Genomic DNA, 13635 nt, shown 5'->3' with positions numbered 1-13635 from the left:
CTTGACAGTGGTTAGAATTCATCTGATATATAAAGGTGTCAAGTTACTTGAGTTCAGTAATATTTTTAACCATTCACTGTGCTCCAAAACAGTAACAGGTGGATAGTTCTTTCTGATAATACCTGTCAAGAGTTCTGTACCTCATGGAGAACACTTTTGTTTTCAGTCCACCTCATTTTCACCCTCAGTTGTCAACTCTTATATAAACTACAAACCTTTAATTGTTGAGAAACATCAGCTGGGGGATGAGGGACTATTATATTTCTGACATTGAGAGCTAAGAATGAAGAATTTTCCTGCCACTTTGCATCTCTAGCAATAAAAAAATCAGTTATGCTTTTAGAACATTACAGTAGGGTTGCACTTTTGGTGGAACTGAAAAGTCTATAGCTAAAGCACTTTTATTCCTAGCATGTCAGTGGTCTAGAGTAAAAATGTTAGTTAACATTGGTGTAAAGGAAGATAATTTTAAAAATTAGTTTATATAAGATTGATAGGAGCGGCAATGGGTCTTCATGACATGGTTTTGCAAAACATTTTGACTTGAAGCTTCACCCTGAAATACTTCTCAGCAATTTAAGTACGACAGTGTGAGGTTATTACATTTCAGAAATAATCAGGTTTTAATTACTATGCAAATACAAGATGTTTGATTTTCATTTGTAGGCAAAATCAAGTAAGGGTTGCATGATTAGCTGAATTGTAGTAATAGCATCCTAAAGCTAAGGGTAATGACAACTTTGTTTTAAATGTTTTTGCTGTGAAGGTAGCTGTTTTTCATTGAATAACAGAGTACAGTAGTGAGTTATGGTATATAGAAGGGGTGAATCCAATGAGTTAGAAACAGAAAAACCTGTGTGCCAGGATTGGCATCGTTTGCAAGAGGTGTTTTTTTCAATGCTCCTTTTTTTGTTTTCCATAGTAGCTGTTATCCTACATTCACTGTAAAAAGACCAGTAAAACAGTTACTAAAAATGGCTAAACCAGGCTGTCATGTGACAATCTCCACAGTCAAAATTTTCTTCTCCTGTAGTGTTCCAAAAATCTCTTGCTGATGTCAGACAGTATATAAATAGTTTATTTTCATATATGAAGTGGTGATGGTAAAGTTAGATGTTAAAGTTGAATGTAAGCCTAGGAGGGCTTTGCAGAGGAAGAGGCTAACATGTATATTGAGAATTTGAGTTGGCTTTCCACAGAAGTGAACAGAATTATTCATGTAGTAAATGTAAAAATTTTACCAATGTCAAAAGTTGGTTGAAAGCTTTTTTCATAAAATGCTAGGTTTCTCCTACTCCTTCCCTTGCCCACAAATTCTTTGGTGATGGATGCACCGTTAGTGCTTTATCTGTAATCAGTGAAAATATTTTCATCTGCCTAATTGGTATCTTTAGTGGATTTATTTGTTTAGGTTTTAAGCTTTTTAGGGAAGGAACTGTCTTATTTGTATTGCCAAAGCCAAGCATTGAAAAATCATGAGTCAGACTGCAAAAAATCTTGGACTTTTTAAAAAATGTTGAGGTGGTTTCAGATTCTCTGTGGTTTACTTGCTTCACTTTGCATAAGTAAACAGTCCATTGGATCAGGGGCTTTGAACTTGAGTCCTCCCCATCCTAGGTGAGTGCCCTAATCACCAGGCTTCCCTGATCCAGGCTCTGTACTGCAGTGTGGGAGACTCAAGTTCAGATCCCTGCTCCACGTCAGGCAGAGGGGTGAATTGAACCTAGGTTTCCCACATTTCTGGTGAGTTTCCTAACCACTGAGTTAAAAGTTATAAGGATGATGCTACTGACACCTCCTTCTCTGACACCTCTGGCCACTTTGATTCCAGTCCCCCAAAATCAAAAGGTTTCAGTAGTGTTATCAATTCACACAGTTTCAGCCAACCTGAAACTATTTATTTTTCATTAAATAAACTATTAAATGAAAATTTTTGCCCAGCTCTAGCTGAAAGAGGTCTGATGAGAAGTGTCAGTGGGAGACAATGACTTAAATGCTTATTGCCTTGCCTTTAATGGTATGCATTGGTGGAATATGCAGTCAAGAATCTTTAGCTCAGTTAATCATAGAATCATAGAAGATTAGGGTTGGAAGAGACCTCAGAAGGTCATCTACTCCAAACCCCTGCTCAAAACAGGACCAACCCCAACTAAATCATCCCTATAATGAAGGTCCTTGTTAGGGGGATGAATAAAAATTTAGATAGTTAACTGAGAAAAGACTTCAAAAATGTTTCCTGCATGTGAAACAGTCATGCCTATGTTTATTAGTGACTGAAAAAGGAAGCAAATTCACTCTCTAGAAACTGTTCTGCTTTGGATATTTAAGTATTTTGCTCTGAAAGAAAAGCCTAAGATGAGAGTGGAGGTGACAGTGGAGAAATGAACTATATTCGGTCTTAAACATTAGCATTTGACTTGTTTTGTCTTCTTTCAGTGTCTAGTCTTTTAAAAAGAAAAAGCTTAAGTGGAAGGCAGAGGGGGAATGTTTAGCTTATTAAAGCAATCTCTACCACATTTTTCTTCTCTAATGAGTAAGATCATTGATAGTTACCAGACCTATAATTTGGATGGTATATGTACAATATATGCTTTTTATTAATAGCTTTTTCAGCTCCTGTATAAGGATACAGAAGCACAGTAGGCCTCCACTTTTTAAATCCTTTCATCTTTTACCAAAAATATTATAGCAAACCTAAAATTTATTTTGAAAGCATGTAGCATGCTGGGATTCTCCTCCTAGAGCAGGGGTTGGCAACCTTTGGCACACAGCTCGCCAGGGTAAGCACCCTGGTGGGCCAGGCCAGTTTGTTTACCTGCCGCGTCCGCAGGTTTGGCTGATCATGGCTCCCCCTGGCCACGGTTTGCCATCCCAGGCCAATGGGGGCGGCGGGAAGCAGCGCGGGCTGAGGGATGCACTGACCAACGCTTCCTGCCACCCTCATTGGCCTGGCCTGGCCAACTGTGGTCGGTGGGAGCCACGATCGGCTGAACCTGCAGACACGACAGGTAAACAAACTGACCCGGCCTGCAAGGGTCCTTACTGTGGTGAGCTGTGTGCCAAAGGTTGCCGACCCCTATCCTAGAGGATAGTTCAGATAAATATATTGAAAAGCTCCAAATGCTTCCCTCATTCCATACTCTTATAAAGCTTCATGTCGTCTTTGCATTTCATAATTGTGTTGTGCTGTTATATATTTTAATGAGAGACAGCAGATTTTGGCACAATTCAATTGACTGCTTATATTCTAGCTTTTCTAAGGTTACCTAATAAAGTCTACAAGTCCTGAAAGGAGAGCATTATCAATTGTTAATTAGCTTTCTTCTCAGTTTGTCAACTCTGAGTTAATAGTTGTTCACTTGACTACTAAAGGGAACTTATTTCTCAATACCATGTTCTTAAATTTCTATGGTTGCGCTCTTAAAGTTTTAGATCATCCTGTTGTTCTAACAAAAAGAGACTAGAATTTGTATATCTAGATGTTTCAAAATAAGACCTGAATGACACACTATACGCATGGGAGCACAGAGTCCTGCTTTAAATAAATCTTTTTTCCCATTGTAAGCATTCATCCCCTCTACGGACAGTTTTCTCATTTCAGTTTTGAAACTTGAAATTAAAATAAGGGTTTCCCTATGTCATTCTACATCTGAAAAAAAAATTTTTATTTTGATGGTGAAACATACAATATGGCTACTTCTAGATTGGGTCACCAGCTTCTTGATTTATTTTAACAGGAAATTTATCAGTGTTAGGAATATTTAATTGCTGTCATAGAGTACTAGAGACAGCTCATTCTTATTTTATTTTTCAGTGATTGAACTGGGGAATGTTTTAATTTTCCGGTGAAAATTCTAAACAAGTATGAATGTTTCTCAAAACTGGTGAACCTAGCTCTATTGAATTATTGAGCTGCATAACCTATAGAAAGCCAGCTTTTATAAAAATTAGGAAGTCTTTTCCAACTCAGTATTAAAGATACTGAAAGGTAAACTGCTTCCTTTGTCCTGAGGTTGCTATATGACCTTAGAAACATCAGCAACAACCCAGTCTGTTGTTCCGCCTTCATGTTTGTGTCTAATGTCTTGAGTAATAATAGCATTGACGCTTACTAGAAAAGAAGTTGTTGACTTTGGGTGGAATATGAAACTACCTGGACTGTACAAAATTTTAAAATAGCTCAAGGAGTCATCTGCTTGGATTAAAGTATTAAAAAAAAACAAAACCTCTTACCGTTTTCACCCTCCTAATTTTCTGGTTTTGTATTACTTTTTTTCAAACTTTTTGTTTAAAAATTTATTTTAAAACTCTATTTGTCAAATTTACATTGTTTCATTTGAGATTTTTGTGAATACCTAGAATACAATACAGAAAGTTCTGTTTTACATTCATCTGTCGCATTTCAACTTTTACTAGAACATACAGTGGAGGTAGCAACACCAGAAAATTGATCTAGTCATTTGGGACATAATGAGAGAGGGTCTTTCTTGTGTAGCTACTTTCAGCTGGAATTCTATGATTAATTCCTTTGTCTTACCTCTTACAGCCTTTTTTTGCATTTGTAAATGAAGAAAAGTTTGCTGAAAATGGTTGGATGGTTTATAATCCGATGCCTGAATATAGGAGACAAGTGAGTTAATAATAACATTATCTGAAAATGTACAGAGACCTATTTTTTTGTATGTGAATTTCAAAAAGTAGCAAGGTCATTTGTCACCATTTTTGGTGTGTGGACTGGGGGAGAATAAAATAAAGAAGTGAAGTAGAGAAAGGTTGACAGATCTGACCCAAAAAAAAAAAGTAAGATTAAAAACAAAATATGGTGGAACCTCCAAGACTGTTTAAAAAAGAGACTTAGTAAAGTGCCTCTGTATTTCTTTTTAGACACTTGATAAATACCATTATAGCACGCTATTATTATTATTATTAGACTTATTGAAGAGTTACAACAGTTCTCAATTGTCTATATTGCATGTAAAATGAATTGTAGGACAACACAGAGTTTGATTTTTTACATTGTAAACCCTGCATTTCAGAAGTTTATAAATCAGCTCTAAAAGCTGTTGGGTTTTTTTTAGCTGAAATTTTCTGCATGCACTGGTCAGTATATAATATTAAAAAATGTAGAAGTTTTCACTCTGGAAGTCTGTCTTGCTAATTTTGGATATTTTGAGCCCTGCTTCAAAAGTTGAGAGAGTGAGAATGTAACAGAGGCAGTTAGGATACTAAGTATGCAAATTCCATCCAGTCTGGTACTTCCAAAAGTTTAGAAAATTGCTTATTATGGAAACTGCACATTCTTTTATAGTGGTTATTTATATGAACATTAGTTCACACTTTGAATTGATATGAAAAAAAGTAACGGCAACAAAGGAAAGGGGCATGGTATACTTAATTTAAAAAGGTATGTTTATTAATTAGGTGAATGCATCTGAGAATAGCACCAAAACTATTTTCATGACATATTGCATAAATACTGAGTACATTAAAAAGTTTTAAATTCATGTTTACACAACAAGCCATAACAACTCTCTTGGATTTTTTCCTTGTAATTTTCTGATGGGCTAAGGAGTATCCAGATTCACGCAGCATCTGTTTGGTCCGAGGTTTAGAGGCCCAGAAAAGAAAAGGTAAAAATTCAAACACCCACACAAACCCCACTCAGTGTGTGTGAGTGTATGGGGAGCTTGTTAGCCCCTTTGAATTCCCTGATGGGCTGTTGGGGGAATAGTCTCCTGAGTAACAACATCCTGTTATATCAGTAGTCTGTTTAGCTAAAAGGCAATTATGTTTCCTATCTAATCAGGAGTCTGCCTTCAACCTCAACAAACTTCAAACAAATATGAGACTCAAGGTTTGTTAGGGTATGAGAAGGAGAAAATTTGAGAGGAAGGGCTTTCCTCTAATTCTCTCCTCAGGGTTGTGCCTTTTTATAACCTTTTTTTCATAGGCAGGCTGGAAAGACAGTTTTCTCTGTGAGAGGAAAAAGCTTTTCTTTCCCTCCTCTACTCCTAAATTGGGAGGAGGTTTTTTTCCACTTTTTGTTAACTATTTTTCTCATAATTTCAGTGTTTTTTACATGAAGGTCTAGTTAAAATACAATTTGTGAAAAGGACTGCATATACAGGCAAGCGTGTTTTAACTACTGTAGTTGTTAAAGACTGTGAGTCCATCAGCAATGTCCTGTCTTGTGTGGTCTTGTAATCTTCTAAGCTACCATTTGTTCTGTATCATCATTACTATAGTTACTCATGGTAAATTGGTAGGTTGTTGCCACCATGTGGCCATAATAGCATGTAAAAGAATAAGTATAAAGAAGAATTTGCAAAGTTATAAAATACCAAGTAAAACATACCTTATTTCTGTTTCGTTTTTAAGGGACTGCCCAATGAACAGTGGAGAGTAACTTTTATCAATGAACATTATGGACTATGTGATACATATCCATCACTTTTGGTAGTCCCATATAATGCCACAGATGATGATCTCAAGAAAGTTTCTGCTTTTAGGTCCCGAAATAGAATTCCAGTAAGTACTGTACGTGATAGAATGTGCCTTATAGAGTAATTAGTGTTAAGTTTACATGCAAATATATTGTTCTTGTGGCCTGAGAAATGAGGGGGCTTTTTTATGTTGCAGCCAAGTAACTTAAATCGATTTTACTGCTTTAAACTACTGTGACTGCCAAGCCCTGTTCCTGGTTCCCCTGCAAAAATATCTCCCATCCCCATTTTGCTGTTCTCATTTCCCTTTCCTAGTAATAACTGCCACTGTTGCACATTCCCTTTTGTTGACAGAGCCTGAGCCTCAGGCCACCATCTGTACTACTTTGTGGGCTGACTATTGTTGGATGCACTTAAGAATTGATAACAAATGTTATCCTTCTCATATGCATGCAAACCACCTGGCAGTTGAACACAAATCTGAAGGTCATTCATAGAGCCAGACCTCCTACATAGTATCCTTTTTCCGAGTTGCCAGCTTTTTTTTTCTTGATAGCTTGGAAGAAATATTTTTAACTTACACAACTAAAATAAATTTTAGGTAGTCCTGGAAGAACTTCTTTAACTTTAGAATAGAAACTACAGAGTAACAAATTGCAGCCAAATAGAAACACACAAAAAATTCTAATTCAGTATAAATCATTTTGACTGATGTTTGTTTTTGTTTTTATTTTCACTGTTTGTTTAAAGGCGCTCTCATATGATCATGTACAAAAAAAAAGTGCTAGATCAAATCTAGTGACATGTTTAAGGTTACCTAATGGATTTACTGTTAGTTCTTTTTGTAACCAGGCTAATCTCATCTAAATCTTGCTAGGTCCTGTATACGCCTGCACAATGGGATCAAATTCTTCTGCAGCATGAACTTATTCTATCACTGTGAAATAACCGTTCATTCCCATCCCCCACCCCACCCCCCCAATTGACAACTATAGCTCGTTGATGTAATCTTCATTGAGCATTATTTTCAACAGTGATTTTTTTTTAAGGATGTTCACAAAGTGGCCTGGCTCCATCCCTAGGTTCTCACAGTATTGTCAAGGTACTCAGAATATTCTTGTTCTATGTGCCAGGGACAATGGATAAATTGTAGCCAGTTGCAGAGGCTCATCTCCCTGGTTCCTCAGACTTTGTTCTCATAGACTAGGCTGCCTCGTTTTTTCTCCTTCCATTCTCTGACTTAGTGAAACAATGAAGAGAGAGAAAACAAACTCTACTCAAATTAACTCCCCATTGCTGGGTGATCTGGAAAGCAAGAGGCAGCGGCAGGGAGACAAAACAAAATTTCAGGCACCTAGATGGAGCAAAAATGCTTAAGTATGTGATATGATGGAAAAATGCCAGACTATGCATTTGCAGAATTGTGGGGCCTCTAACTGAAATGTATGGGATCTGTTCACACCTTTGAATTATTGTTTCAGCCTCTTTGCTATCAGGCAGGCATTTCTGCATTAGTTTATGCTCAGTTTGCATTTTCAAAATTATTTACCCAACCATAAGAATTTAAAAAAAGATGAGATTAAAGAGATGAATTCTGAAGTTACAGAATACACTTGGCCTTGTATTTGTGCCTATAATTTCAAGATACCTAAATAGAAGTTACATACACAAGAGGAGAATAAACTCTTTACATGCCAGTAGTTTTGTGCAATGATCTTTTACTAGAAATAGTAGCTTGGTAACTCCTAACTTAAGACAAAACATACACGACTTTTTTATTTCTTCTAATTTAGCAAGGTCTAAATATTTTAACCTTTCCATTAACTGTTTGTAAAGAACATAACTTTGATGCCTTAACTTGTGATTCTCAAAGAGTATATTCCTTGCTAACATTTTATGGCATGTGACTAGGTGCTGTCATGGATTCATCCAGAGAACCAAGCTGTTGTTATGCGCTCCAGTCAACCTCTTGTTGGTATGAGTGGGAAAAGAAATAAAGATGATGAAAGGTATCTTGATATTATCAGGGATGCTAATGGACAGATCTCAAAACTGACTATCTATGATGCAAGACCCAGTGTAAATGCAGTAGCTAACAAGGTAAGTAGATGTTTTAACAATCCTGTTTCTGAAACTAAAAGCAATTGTGTCATAAGTTTGCTGTTTCTAACTGTAAAGAGGTTTTTAGAAGCAGTTTATTTTTAAAAATTTTTTTAACTGTTGGTAGTTTAAAATAAAATATCAAAATACGAGGATGCACTACACTACAGTCCTCACGTAAGTGGAGGAACTTGGAAGCTTGTAGCAAATATGTATAATATATTTGTTGGGCTGCTTCAGAGTTCTGAAAGTGGGATAAAAAATGAACTCTGCAAAATGCTTTTGCACTGCTATAACTCAAACATAAAAAACAAATGCTTGTAGGCTAATTGCTGGTAATATAGAATAGCTTATTAAAAAAAAAATATGGCTTTCATTTTTTCTCTGAAGTGTATGGAATGTACTTTATCACAGACAGTTTAGCTAGATTTTAATCTGATTGGTTGTGTTTTAAGGCTTGGGTTCAAATGGCTGCATTTTAGTCCACAAATAACATTTTATGCAGCACACTTAATTTTAGTGGGTGACCAAAACATTCTCTCTCTGTTACAGCCATGTAATCCTCTTGTGGTTTGCATTGTGGAAGGAAAGCCATTTCTTACAAAAGTGATTTAAAAATTTTTGGACTTAATTCAAAGATGGATTATGGCTGAATCTTAAACACACACATTTCTTTTATTGTAATTTTCCTGTACATCTTTTCAACCTTTTAGCAAAATGTTCTAAATATTTGTCATCTGATTGTTCTTTTAAAACATTTTTTGTTAGGTAGGAATGATCAGTCCCACTTATTGCTCCTGGGGGAATTCTGCACCAAAAAATTAAAATTCCATGCACAATATTTTAAAGTTCTGCAAAATTCTGCTTATTTTATTTGTCAAAATAACACTATATAGTCATGCCAGTTTCAATTATTTTGGTAATTTGTTTCAAAATCTCCATCAACAGGTATGTCTGTAACAATACAGACAAGAAAAATCATTCAGAAAGTGTTTTTTGACAAATAGATTACTTACTAGGCATATTGATACATAACTTTGAGTAATTAATTAATTAATTAAAACTACAGTACAGAAGCATATTTCGAGCACACCTCAGAAGCTGTGCAAAGGCTTGTGGGAGTCAGGGTAATGGAGGCACTGAGGGAGAGGGAAGTAATTGCAGGGAAGGAGCCTGGGAGTGAACCTGCAGTGTTGTGGGGTGTGGGTGGGAGAAATATGAAACAGTTTTTGGGGAGTTGGGAAGCCTTACCCATTCAGACTCTTGCAGACCCATAGCCTTTCCCATTCAGTCAGGCACATTTTCCCCTGTCCCATGTGTCCCTACACCCCACTCAACCACCTCTCCTCCATATATCCCTGCAACCCCTCACCTTATTCCCCTGCATCCTCACACCCCCAACCCCATGTGGCCTTGCACCCCCACCTCCCATTTAACCCCTGCCCCAGTCTGTCTTCTCCTCCCCCACACCTCCACAGCCCTTCTGAATATAATACAACCTAGACGGAGCTGCTACAACGTGGGTGCACAATTGTTTGGAAAACGGCTCCCTGAGAGTAGTTTTCAGTGGTTCACAGTCAAGCTGGAAGGGCATATCAAGTAGGGTCTCGCAGGGATCAGTTCTGGGTCCGGTTCTGTTCAATATCTTCATCAATTATTTAGATAATGAGATAGAGCAGTGTTTCCCAGACTTGTTCCACAGCTTGTGCAGGGAAAGCCCCTGGTGGGCCGGGCTGGTTTGTTTACCTGCCGTGTCTGGAGGTTCGGCTGATCACGGCTCCCACTGGCCGCGGTTTGCTGCTCCAGGCAAATGGGAGCTGCTGGAATGGTGTGGGCTGAAGGACTTACTAGCCGCTGCTTCCAGCAGCCCCCATTGGCCTGGAGGTAAAGAAACCGGCCTGGCCCGCCAGGGGCTTTCCCCACACAAGTGGCGGAACAAGTTTGGGAACCACTGGCATAGAGAGAACACACAAAGTTTGTGGATGATACCAAGCTGGGAGAGGTTGCTTTGGAGGATAGGATTAAAATTCAAAATTATCTGGACAAACGATAGAAATGGTCTGAGGGGGTAAATAGGATGAAATTCAATAAGGACACATGCAAATTACTCCACTTAGGAAAGAACAATCAGTTGTACACATACAAACTGGGAAAAGACTGCCTACGAAGGAGTAATGCGTAAAGGGACCTGGGTCTCATAGTGGATCACAAGCTAAATATGAGTCAACAGTGTAAAAATGTTGCGCAAAAAAAAAAAAAGCATGATTCTGGGAGTATTATAGCCAGAATGTTATAAGCAAGATAAAAAGTAATTATTCTGCTCTACTCCATGCTGATTAGGCCTTAACTAGAGTATTGTGTCTGGTTCTGGGTGCCACATTTCAGGAAAGATGTGGACAAATTGGAGAAGAGCAACAAAAATGATTAACGGTCTAGAAAACATGACCTATGAGGGAAGATTGAAAAAAAATTGGGTTTGTTTAGTCTGAAGAAGAGAAGACTAGGGGGCAGGGGGGACACAACAGTTTTCGAGTGCATAAAAGGTTGTTACAAGGAGGAGGGAGAAAAATTGTTCTCTTTAACATCTGAGGATAAGACAAGAAGCAATGCGCTTAAATTGCAACAAGGGCGGTTTAGGTTGGACATTAGGAAAAATTTCCAGTCAGAGTGTTTAAGCGCTAGAACAAATTACCTAAGGAGGTTGTGGAATCTCCATCATTGGGGATTTTTAAGAGCAGGTTAGACAAACACAGCAGGGGATGGTCTAAGATAATATAAGTCCTGCGTTGAGTGCAGGGAACTGGACTTGACCTCTCAAGCTCCCTTCCAGTCCTTTGATTCTGTGAATCCCAGTCTGTGTAATCCCCCAGCATCTCCATTTGTCACTCTCTGTCTGTCTCCCCCCAACTCCCCATAACCCATGCCCCCTCACCTGGCACCGTGGGCGGGGCAGTGTGAGGAACGCAGCCTCTCCTCCCTATTGGCTGCTGACTGCTATGCCTAGTGAGCTGGCTGCCCTTTGTTTTGGTACCACAGCAGCCCCTGGTGGGCATAACTGCCGCGCCTCTCTGGCAGAATGTATTTTCTGCTGTGGAAGAAAAAAATCGACGGAGACATGAATTCTGTGCGTACGCAGTGGTGAGAATTCCCCCTTGAGTAAAAGTATTTTCAATTTTCTAAGCTGTAGAAGCAGTGGAAGGGTGCATTTGCTGGGTTTGAGAAACATTGACCTATACAGTGCAAAGGATTGGCCTGTAGAGTAAAAAAAGCTGCAAAATGGAGACTTCATGATTTGCCTTGGATAACTTTTATGTACAAGATTTTGGGCTTACTCCCTGGGCTTTGTATGTCGTTTTTCATCCATACCCAAAGACCACAGAGCCAGTACGAGTTACTGAAGCCCTAGAGCTAAAGTAACAATCGTTCCTTACGCCAGGATGGATAAAGCCTAATAAAAGAGACTTTATATAAAAATATGTAAACACCTCTCATTTTAGGGGCAGGATGGCAGCTCTGACTCATTGAGAGAGTACCATCCCATGGCAGTGGTAGTGGACTATCCATGTACTCGTTCCTCACTATAGTTTAGAGGGTTAAGTTGAATTTTTACTGTCCGTGGGAAATGTGATTTCAGACAGCTTGGAAAGCATGACTTGTAGGGGGAGTGTATTTTTGTCTTTCCTCATAACCTCAAATACCAAGTAGGAATCAGCCTCTGCAGCTGCATTGCCGTGGAACTGTTGGACCTTCTGAGAGAGCAGCCATAGCAGTGACTTTTTAGTAAGAATCTTAAAATGTGTTATGCAAGGCACATAAAATCTGTGGAAACAAAAACTTTGCATATAGAAAACTCAATTAAAGTAAAGCTGATGGTGATCATTCTTGAATTCCATCAATTATTGGTCAAGCTATAGGGCAGGGGTGGCCAAACTGTGGCTCGTGAGCCACATGTCGCTATTTTACTGGGGCTTGCAAGCCCCCCACGCTGCCCCCCTCTCCGCCTACCAGACTGGGAGCTCAGGATCTCTGCCTTGCGGTGGGATGGTGGGGTAAGGGCTTCTTTACAGTGGGGAGGGGGCTCTAGGAGCTTCAGCTCTGTGGGACTCACCTGCTGGGGCTCAAGGCTTCAGCAGGAGTGGGGCTGAAGTCCCGAGCCCCGCTCCCGACAGGTGTGCCCTGACTTTCAAACTTCTGAAGATTGTCGTATGCAGCTCAGAGAGCCAGTAAGTTTGGCCACCCCTGCTATAGATAATTTTATTATTTAAGCTTTATTCATTCTAGGAGCAAATAAACAGGACACTGAAATATAGCAAGCTTTGAGACCCTGCGCTTGCATTAATTAAAAGTTTGTAATATGGAGAAAGGAAAAAACTGTCAGTTCCTCTTGATTAAACTCCTGTCTAGTTAATATAGAAATGCAGTGAATAAATATTTGCTCTTTTCATTTCTGCCATTGATGATCCAGTGTACTAAGAATAATCAGAAGATTGAGATATTGCTGCTTTGTGGCATGTACTTACATTTTAATTTTTATCTTCTAGTCCATCTGAGTGCACTTATTTTTAATCAGTTCCCTCCATACTTAAATCACAAATTTGTTTAGCTAGTAGAAATAAAGCAGGAATTAAAACAAACCAAACAACATGGTTAGACAGCAGAATGTCTATTTTAAAAAAACAAAAAAACAAAAAAAAGGTAATTTTTATTAAGGTAGTTTTGTGTCTGGTCAAGGGAAGGCTATTTACCACCATTACTTATGTATACTTATATATAAAGTCCAGGGGCATACCTATTTGTCCTCAAAGCAGCCTGGATCTTATCTGAGATAGTGCATGTTCCATTTTTGCTTGTCTGGGTAGTTTAATCCAGTCCATGGATTCTGGGACCCACCTCCACAAAATTTAGCTCTTTTAGACAACATTATTATAACTGTTTTGTTTCACTTCTTAATTTTGGCACTTATGAAAATAGGGAACCTGAATATCATCACTGTTCAGGAACTGGAAAACCAAATCAAGACTGAAATGATTATCTTATTTTGAAAGATGCATAAAGGCTTTGGAGGACATGGAAGCATGTGATGATGGTGGAA

The 13635-nt window shown here is 38.5% G+C and overlaps 1 protein-coding gene across 2 annotated transcripts in view; it reads left to right on the top strand.

The window, feature by feature from the left end:
• MTM1 (myotubularin 1) overlaps window positions 1-13635 on the top strand; it is a 58168-nt gene that overhangs the window by 29948 nt on the left and 14585 nt on the right. For both annotated transcript variants that reach the window (XM_030575162.1, XM_030575163.1), the window contains 3 exons: window positions 4547-4630; window positions 6379-6528; window positions 8355-8543. In XM_030575162.1, the coding sequence (XP_030431022.1) occupies window positions 4547-4630; window positions 6379-6528; window positions 8355-8543 (423 nt within the window). The remainder of the gene's footprint in view (window positions 1-4546; window positions 4631-6378; window positions 6529-8354; window positions 8544-13635) is intronic.

Source organism: Gopherus evgoodei, chromosome 9, assembly GCF_007399415.2.
Source record: "Gopherus evgoodei ecotype Sinaloan lineage chromosome 9, rGopEvg1_v1.p, whole genome shotgun sequence".
Taxonomy (NCBI): domain Eukaryota; kingdom Metazoa; phylum Chordata; order Testudines; family Testudinidae; genus Gopherus; species Gopherus evgoodei.
The sequence above is the reverse complement of the archived record's forward strand: the minus strand, read 5'-3'. Positions and strand labels throughout refer to the sequence as shown.